This window comes from Ammodytes marinus (assembly GCF_949987685.1).
Source record: "Ammodytes marinus genome assembly, chromosome: 8".
Lineage (NCBI taxonomy): Eukaryota > Metazoa > Chordata > Actinopteri > Uranoscopiformes > Ammodytidae > Ammodytes > Ammodytes marinus.
Genome location: NC_137212.1, coordinates 19,733,717 through 19,743,012, shown reverse-complemented (window position 1 = coordinate 19,743,012; position 9,296 = coordinate 19,733,717). Strand labels below are relative to the sequence as shown.

The 9,296-nt window shown below is 43.6% G+C and overlaps 1 protein-coding gene across 4 annotated transcripts in view; it reads left to right on the top strand.

The window, feature by feature from the left end:
• Window positions 1–953: 953 nt before the first annotated feature.
• rxrgb (retinoid X receptor, gamma b) overlaps window positions 954–9,296 on the top strand; it is a 31,964-nt gene continuing 23,621 nt past the window's right edge. For 2 of the 4 annotated variants that reach the window (XM_080033152.1, XM_080033151.1), the window contains exons 1-2: window positions 1,005–1,128; window positions 7,092–7,247. In XM_080033152.1, the coding sequence (XP_079889278.1) occupies window positions 7,181–7,247 (67 nt within the window). In that variant the 5' untranslated portion in view covers window positions 1,005–1,128; window positions 7,092–7,180. Of the gene's footprint in view, window positions 1,129–7,091; window positions 7,248–9,296 lie in introns of all 4 variants that reach the window. The other 2 variants (XM_080033154.1, XM_080033153.1) reach the window with 1 other exon arrangement.

Sequence of the window (9,296 nt, the reverse complement as noted above, 5' to 3'; positions counted from 1 at the left end):
TGTCCCATTAGCGGGTCTAACCCAATGGGCCCGCTGAGTGGTCAGCGGCCCGGGCGGTGACGGAGCGTCTGCCCGCTCCGCAGTTCAACACTAGTGAATGCCTCAGTTCGGCTTGACTCCTGAATAACCTTCTGAGGTACCAGGAGCTTCACCCCTACATGACCCCGCACTCCGAAGAGAGGGGTGTGTGGGGGGACTCCGGGGGGGTACCCAGACCGGCCAGGACTCACACTCGCGATAGGTAAACACATGGAGAGAGATCCCCCTTTAGTGGGAGACAGCAGGAAAACAGTTAGGCTGCATTTGAAATCTAAAAAGCGTCAGAATTATAGATTAGACACGACGTTTAAGCAATTCCCAATGCGATAGGCCTATTAAATTAGCTACTGTCAATAAAAGCGGATTGACAAGGATGGTTTGGAAAAGGAGAGTTTTGCTGTAGCATAGTCAAACTGTGACATCCTAGGCTCCATTAAAAATAAATGTAAATTGCGGTAGACATTAAAAGTAGGTCATCCCATTCATGCGTCTCATAGGCTATGTGCAAACCCGCACAAGCCGTTCAAAAATAATCAGAATAAGAGAAATGCTAACATTGTGGTATTTATTATGATCTAAATCGGTACAGCCCTGTGCGATCCAATCCCCTGGCATCACTAATCTGTTTAAATGCTACCTTACCGGGCTTATACTGGCTGCAGCAGTTGTGTTCAAAATTTGAGGGAGATTTTTCAGGTTTTGAAGGAAAGCGATTAGAAAAAAATAAAAGGCAGGCTGTGTTCTAAAAAGCACCACCATCTTTTCTCTCTCTGTCTGTCTCACTTGGTTGGTCGTGAGTTCGGAAAGTGACATTTCACTGTGAAAATGTTGCAACACAGTGTCACTGCTGCATGAGAGATGTTTCGTCATGGTCGTGTTGGAGCTTGATATCGACCACCGTTGTCATTGGGAGAAGCCCTGTTTTCGCCGCCTCCCCCCCTCGCTGGGCCCCCGTGTAGAGCCGCCTCGCACAGAGAGTTGAGTCGGGCTGCGAGAGGAATGCGCTGGGATGCGGAGCAGCAGCGACTGTAGGAAATCGACGCAACAACTCGCACAGTATGGACAGTAATGATCCGTATTTACACCTCAGTAAGTAACGCCTCCGCCGTTTATTTAGAGCCCCGTGTGCCTGTTGTGCTCCCTGCGAAAGCTGCTGCGTTTTGTTTGGACTAAACTGCGTTGGTTTCATGGCGTCTTCTCTCTCTCTCTCCAGTCCGCGAGCTGTAGCCGATACGCAAAAGCAGCCGTGGACTTTTAACAAACCGACTCCTGTCTGTGAATCGCTGTTGTTATTGTTGTTGTGCTGCTCTCTCTTTGTTATTAATCGCTTCGCAACTGTGTCATTTGAAACGAAAGCTGCGGCCAATGCTAAAGTCAGGTGATCGTGGTTGTGCCGGTCAGGCAAGGTCAGAGGTTGGCACTTTAATTGCGCTTATGTAATTTATGGCGCTTGCTGCGCGTCTCTTCCTAAACTGTTTGAGACAGAAACCCAATTTATTGGTCTGGGATTGGCCGTCAGATCCAAAGAGAAAATGCTGATGAAACAGCTCCGAGAAATGGCGGATTTCCACTGATAAACAAACTTGCACTTTGAGGTATAGAAAGGAGTCAGACGCGCCCCAGTCAGCGCTGTGGCGATATTGAGCTGAGTGACAGGCAGCACGATGTCCTGATTCTGCTCTGTAATGCTGAACTCTGCTCTGATTGTGTGACTTTGCCCTTGAACCCGCATAAATATTTCTTATATTGTTAGGGTTTTTGTGACAGCATAACATTAAGAGCTTTACTGAGTCATGCATCATTTATCATGTGATGTTTTTTCTTCTTCTTTTTCCCTGAAATATCCACTCATTTTCAAACCACTGTGGTAGACACATATGCCATGTGCTTCTAAACCACTGTCTTTTGAGTGTGTGTGTGTGTGTGTGTGGGGGGGGGGGTCTTCCTTTGAAGAGAACATTGTGCAGCCCCTTTATGTTCTTGCAGATATCCCGGGCACTGTTTCGAGGGGCTGGAAATTGTTTCCATAATGAATGTGGCTCCTGGGGGAATGAGAAAGACATCTGGATGTGAGAGCATGTAGAGGGAAGCCCACAGTGTACAGAAGTAACAGAGTAGTCCCCCTAGGCTACACAGTCCTTTTCTGTCTCTTTTCAAAGATCTGATCGGACTCTAGTGGCATCCTAAGGTTTAAGCAGATATCAGCAGCACATAAGACCAGTGTATTACTGCGCAATTATGTTACACTTCTATTGATCTGGGTACAGCTCCATACATTTGTGTAAACAGTTTTTTTGGAACGCGGTACTTCTGGGTTTATCCCCCTGGTAAGAAGGTATGAAGGGTTACCCAACAAATATATAGTTAAAAACTACTCATCTAAAAGAATTTGATCAATCTTGGTTTCGACAGAGAGTTTTGGTATCCCATTATGGTTCCACAGAAGTGCTGTCGCAACTTCCCCCAGCCCGCAACAACTTGCAATCTGAGTTAAACGCTGAATATTTGCAATTTTTTTTTCAAAGTAAAGAACATATTAGGGAAGATTTTCTCAAGGAGAGTTTGTTCTTGTTTGGTCTATGTGTTGGTACACAGTTGGGATTAATGATGTATTTAGTTTTTTACAACAGCCCACGCACTCACCAAAACACAAACTATGAAAGTAGTGGCATAAGCATGACTCCTTGAATAGGAGATGATCACTCTTAATATAAATAAGCCCCCCTTTGGAAACTGTAATTAGTGTAAAGTCAAAGAACTGTCCGGTGATTTTGTGCAGATTAGTGTTTGACTCTGGCTTTTCCCACCAAACATGCTATGTTTCAGCAGGTTTTGGTGCAGGCCCGCCCCAGGGCTTTAAAGTTGAATCAGCATTTTCCACCTCTCAAGCTTTTCAGCATTTTTGCATTTTCCGTTAGTGGAAGTGTGTTCCTCCTAGACAGTGAGAACGTGTTTTAGCTGTGAGCAGTTCAGGTAAGTCATGGCAGAAAGGAGAACGGGATAGGAGAGTGAAGGGAGCCAAATAAAGGGGAAGTGGAAGAGGGGGCAGGAGGGGGTGGTGGTGGTGGGTGGAGAAAGAGGTCACCCTAGTTGATGTGAACTCTCATCGCTTGCCAGGGGTCAGTGATTCACCTCCCAGGCCAGTACACACACACACATGCACGCGCGCGCACACACACACACACACACACACTCGTGCCTAAGCGTCAAAGCTACAAAATATGATGTTTTCCCTATAGCTTATTGTATGACAAAATGTGACCGCCATATCATGTGGCTAAAGAATGTGGGCGGTACTATTTGCCTGTGAAGTCCCGGCGGTATTAACGGCTGATCCTTGCACACAGCATTCCCCACCCTCTCCTGCAAGAGTCAAATAAACCACACAGGTAGAGAGGGTGTGGCTCTCTGCAGGTATTTGCTCAAGAATTCTATAGCTTGAGACCTGAAATGCCCGCCCTCCTCCCTCCAGCGCTGACACGTGCATTAGCACACAACAACACATACAATAGGTTTGTTCCCAGGCACCTTTTTGATTGAGTGTGTGTTTTTGACATGTCGGTGTAAAAAACACTCCGCTTGTCTTGACTGCGTGAGTGGGTGCTAATTGTGATAGCAGGATGAGGCAAAAGCAGGGGCGAAAGGAGGCCATTCTCATGGGCTAATTGCCAGTAATTAGTCATTAGTGAAGAAGGTCAAAGCCTTGATTTAATTCCAGCTTTAATCAAGCGGAGAAACCTTGAGAGGCCCACAGGCTGCAGCGGTGTAAGGTTATGAGATGTATACAGCTATTTATTTGCTAATTACGCAGTAACAACACACATCATGTCACGCGTGGACGCTACCTCACTCAAGTTTTCCATGCAACAACCGTGGAAATGTTCCAAGTATCTCTGGGATGTATTACACATCCCTCTGATCTTATTCATCTATTAGTTTCAACAAGGCATTTAATTTATGGCAATATTTGACTTCAAAAGCTCTAAATAAAGTAGGCTACTGTCCTATTGCCCTTATGTTGTATCTCAGTGCAGACTCTGTGTAGTAAGAGAGACAAAACACTATTGGTTGCGTATTTGAGAAATATGTGGCTATTAAGTGGTATTCAGATAATTTAATTCAACAATACTCCAGTATAGGCAAATACCCTGCATCTAAATAATTACTTCAGTGAAAGTATAAAAGTATTAGCAGCAAAATAGAAAAAAAAGTACTCATAGTTTAAACAGACTCGTTCTGTGTTTTATTAATATATTATCGCTATGTAGGGGAGAACGGGGGAATGTGAGACATTGGGTAATGTGAGACACCCCCTGTATCTAGGCAACGGAACACATTTTTGGTCATGTGAGATTTATGTTTTCAAGCCCCTCTCATTTCCCCTTGGCCATGAAGGAAAGGACCTCATGGTGATGTTGTAAGCATGTTCTCCGCAGGTAAAAATCTAATGGATTTTTAATGAATCCATTATATTTGAGGTAGCAAGGAGACTAGTTTGAATAAGACAAAATACAATGCGGGCCAAAGGTGGAGGTTGAATGGTTGAAGGGGTGTCAGCAAGGGCATGGTTTGGCACTGTATGTGGGGGACAGGAGAGTGGCATTTAACATCAATAGATTCTAAGTAATATGTCTTTATTCAATTAATGATCCCAATAAAACAAATGCAGGAAAACATTAATCAAAGACTCAAAAGGTGGAAAAAGACTGGCTGGGTCTAGTCCTGTGTTCTTAGTCCCAGACTGTGTTTTAATCTAACTGGTTCTATATGTTATTTGAATGTTAATTATTGAATATGAATTATTTGTTGCATTTGATCAGTGACTTTCAAGTGGTTAGAATTTTTTTTTGCTTAAGACAAGTCAATTAGTCACATCATACAGTTTATTAAGAGATGAATCAATAAGGAAATCAACAGTTTTCATTTACACCATATCTTAACAGGAGTGTGATTGATGAGGGGATGTGTATGGCTCAGTAGAAGTTGGTCAAAGTGTTCTTAGGCACTCGGGTCAACAAAATGCAGCAACAGGTCCCAGCTAAGTACATTAGGGCTCATTAAACCTCTCCATTCAGAGAAATGTAGAACACACTTGCAAACCTCGCTTGGCTATTTTGAGAGCCCTGAGTGCCATTTTAGTGCGCCCGTTTTATCCCACGCCCACACATGTAAGCGTGTTCTAAACATTAATCACAACACAAAAGCACATGTTTCTTTTTGTAGGATGAGGACATAGAGAGAAACTATCTCCACTTCTGTCAGTTCTCTGGCGCAAATTGGCTGATTTACAGTAAAGCTTTGATTTGTTTCTCAGTATAGGATTTACAATTTGTAGACACAAGTATATAAAGTAACACCGATGACAAAATGGCGATTACATTATTTAAGAGTTAACATGAAAGAGTGTATACCCTCAATTTAAGGGTTGCCAATTATCCTCCCATAGCGAATGATACATCTATGAAAGCTAATTATGGCTCTCCGGGTTAATTTCGGCATGTTTAATGTGGGCCACGGCACGGCATACTATTATAACACAGGACTGTATTATTTTAGCTTCTCCCTGCGGGATTTGTTATGTCTGAAAGAGAGACAAGTGTGTCCTCTCCTTTCCCCTCTTCTTGTGTCGGGCTGCTGTCTGTCACTGAGGGGATCTGGTTACTGGTGGCTATCCTTCAAGCTCCGTATAGACATTTAATCCAACCTCTTGCAGGTGCACTGCAACAAGAAAATCTCTGTTGAGTCATGTAAGTAAAATAGACTGCACACATTGGGGGAAGCCAGTTTTTCAATGAAAACGTCTTTCAAAGGCTTGAAGGGCAGAGCCGGGGCAACATTTGATAGGGTGGCAGGATAAATTAAAAGGAGCAGATGTGGCCTCAAATCAGGGCCAATGGTGTGCTATTCTCTGGCGATAACGATGTGCTATACCTCCATGGACGAGAATGCATGCTGCTGCCTCTGTCGTTGTTGAACAAACTTCACTCCTACTTTTTTGCAGGGCCATTGTATTGATATTTTTTGATTGATGAAGTCTTACAAGGGTCAGACTTCATGCTTGAATCCATCCCAGCATGTTTTGTTTTTGTAGTTTACTTGGGGGTTCCCTTAGGGTTTTGTCATGTATTGTTCCTCATCTCTTTAAGGTATATTTTTGGCCTGCGCTTGCATCTGGGTTTTCACTTTGCAGTGTGTGTTTCTCGAACCATCCTTAGAGCAACTGGAAAAAGACAATTCCTGACTTCCTGGAATGCTATAACACTTGTTAAACACACAAACATACTAACAATGTGTGTGCACCGTAGCGTTACTCATGCATGCCTTGTCCGCGCTCATATCTTGGCATTTTTCAGGGAGATATAAGTGATATTTTTTTCTTTAGCCTCTGGCCACTTCGTGTCACTTCCTTCCTCACCACGCTCACGTCCCATTTATAATAGCCTACACATTAGACAGAAGGTTCCATGACTAATTCTCAGCAAAGGAGAACAAAATGAGGATATTAAAAAAAGGAAATAGAACTGACACATAAAAACCTCTGTAAATCTGCATTGTGCTGTGTCTGTCTTCTCCATGTCTTGAACCCTTTTAAAGGCCTCTGCCTTTTACTGTACTCTTAAGTGTGACACCCTCGCAACATGAGCGCCCTCCCTCCTTCCCTCCTCCCCCCCAGACCAACACCTCCCCCCTCACAGACACGCTGTTCTGCCTTTTTATTAAAACAGGTGTCTCTGTGCAGATAGTTTTACAGAGAGAGAGAGAGAGAGAGAGAGAGAGAGAGAGAGAGAGAGAGAGAGGGAGACACGAGCTGAGCGGGGCGGTATAGGAGAGCTGATTTGTGCAGCAGTCAGTCGGACAGCTAAACAGTTCTCCGTTAGATTGATCTCTGGGGAAGACTAATCTGGGTAATCCTATAACTGGAGCCCTGCAGGACTCCGCCCTCTTTTGCTCTTCGCTTACACCTGCCCCCTCCTTCTCCACTGTTCCAGAGTCCTTTTTCTGTGATTGACTTTTTCAGTATCCACATTTTTTTTTTTTTTTTTTTTTTTTAGTTTGTCACAGATCCAACACTTGAATCTGAGTCCGGGTCTTGATTTGGCTGGTGGGGTCCCCCCCCCCTGCACCTGCTGCACCAGAGGGCATGTGGCACCCCGCGGTATCACCTACAACTGGAGGCAGCCCTGGGAGGGAGATAGGTTATGGTCACTGTGAGTAGCCTGGGTTTCTGTCTTATCTGTGTGTGTGGGCTTGTTGTGGGTGTGTGTGTTCATGTGTGTTTGGGTGTATGTGTTGTTGTTGTTTGAAATACACAGATCACACAATTGACTGACTGACTATGCGATGGCGGAAGTTGTTGTTGCCGGTATGGACAACAACTGCTGCTCTGAAGTGACAAGGGAAGCCCTGGCCACTAAAAGCTATTGCGCTGGCTGCACAGATGCATTACAGTAATGTCTCTAATCCCTGTGCACTCTTTTGCACAAGTTATTATTAATGACTCTCACTCAGTGGAAGAAACCTGTCTAGTAGGATGGGCAAATTCATCTGTTGAACTTTCTTTTGCATTTTTTTTTTCACACACAGACTACATGTGATCCTCACTGATACATTTGTTTGCATCCTTTCGGAGGACTATAGTTTGCCAGTGATTGTATTTTCAAGACTAGATTTAATGATTTTATCAGCCCCCAATGGCTCACGTTCTCCCATTTCAGAAATCATGGGATCATTTGAACCAATTGCACGTTAAAATTGAAAAGCTTGCGAGTCACTTGAGGATGCTCGACTCAACTTCAAAGATCGCTTCCAGCTTTCATTGCCTCGTCCTTTACTATCTGCTTATCTCTCAACACTTGTCCCTTTCCTATTTGCCCTCTCCATCCTGCTTTCTCTCTCTGTTTTTGTCTGCCATCCGTCACGCCGCACCCTTCCGTCAACGCTCGCTCTCTTCCCCCCTTTCCTGTGTTTGAGGAGGTGTGGGAAGTGTTGATTTGAGCTCACTTCCACACTGTATTCTGGCTCAGTGTGTACTGTTGTGTGTGTGTGTGTATGTATGTGTAATGTATAGATAGTACTTACTCTTTTCTCTAGAGAGAGAAGAATGTGACGCCCCTGTTTATAACTGTAGTTCTAAGTCTTTGCCATGAAGATGTTCTTTCCTACTTTAAGTCTGGGTTGAAGAGAGGGTAGAGAGCAAAGTTCACAAATGATTTTTCCAGCCTGTGATATTGACCACTATAAGAGCACAGCAGGACAGGACAGACAGCTGTGACCAAAACCATAATACTCATCATTACTCTATTTTTTGGGATTTATGTGTTGAAACAATTGGACTGTGTGGCTGCAAGATTATGCAAGGGGTTGTTGCATCTTTCCACACATTCCACATTAACTCCAGCCCTTGTAAAGCACATTGATTTAATAATTTTCTATGTTCCAGACAGCCAGTAGTCGCAGTTCATACCTACAGTCTATGGTCCGTACCATGTATGATGTGACAGCCTCAAATTTATAGAGAACTTGATACTTGGAGCTGCCGCCAAAACGTACAGCATTTAAGAGCTATGCTATTTTAAAATAAACCTAGAACCCAAGAAACCTAAAATATAATGCATTTTCTTTCTATATCAAACTAATATGGAGTCTGTATGAGATGATTTTGTGGTCAATGATAAATCAATGATTATTATATGCTTTGGATGATGGTCTAAGGATCTTTGAGCCATGCTAGGGATAACAGTGTGGATCAGTCGATGGGTCCACCACTTTGGTCCGGTCTGAAATATATCAAGCACTATTTCTATGACATGAACAGATATTCATGTTCCCCTCAAGACGAATCCTGATAACTTAAGTGACCCTCGACCAATTCCTATAGCCCTACCATCAGGTCAAAATATCCATGTGTCCCCAGTTTACTCATCAAGCAACTCCAAAACTATAAGGGCACTCCTAACAGACGCAGCCATCCTTTATGTTGAATTGCGCCTCGGCATGCGGTGAAGTAAAATGGTGATCATTGTAAAAAGTGTACCTGCTAGTCAACATAGCATTGTCAATGTGAGCATGTGAGACGTATTTAGCTCGGAAGCACTTATGTGACAAAGTACAGCCTCACACAGTACTTATGTAGCCGTAGACTCTTGAGTCTTGTTAGTACCTCATTCAATTGCCAAGTTTTAATCCAAATGTAGAGCAAATTGTAACCAGGAATCTGAAATAGGAAACATGCAAATGTGTGTGTTTCCATCCACTCC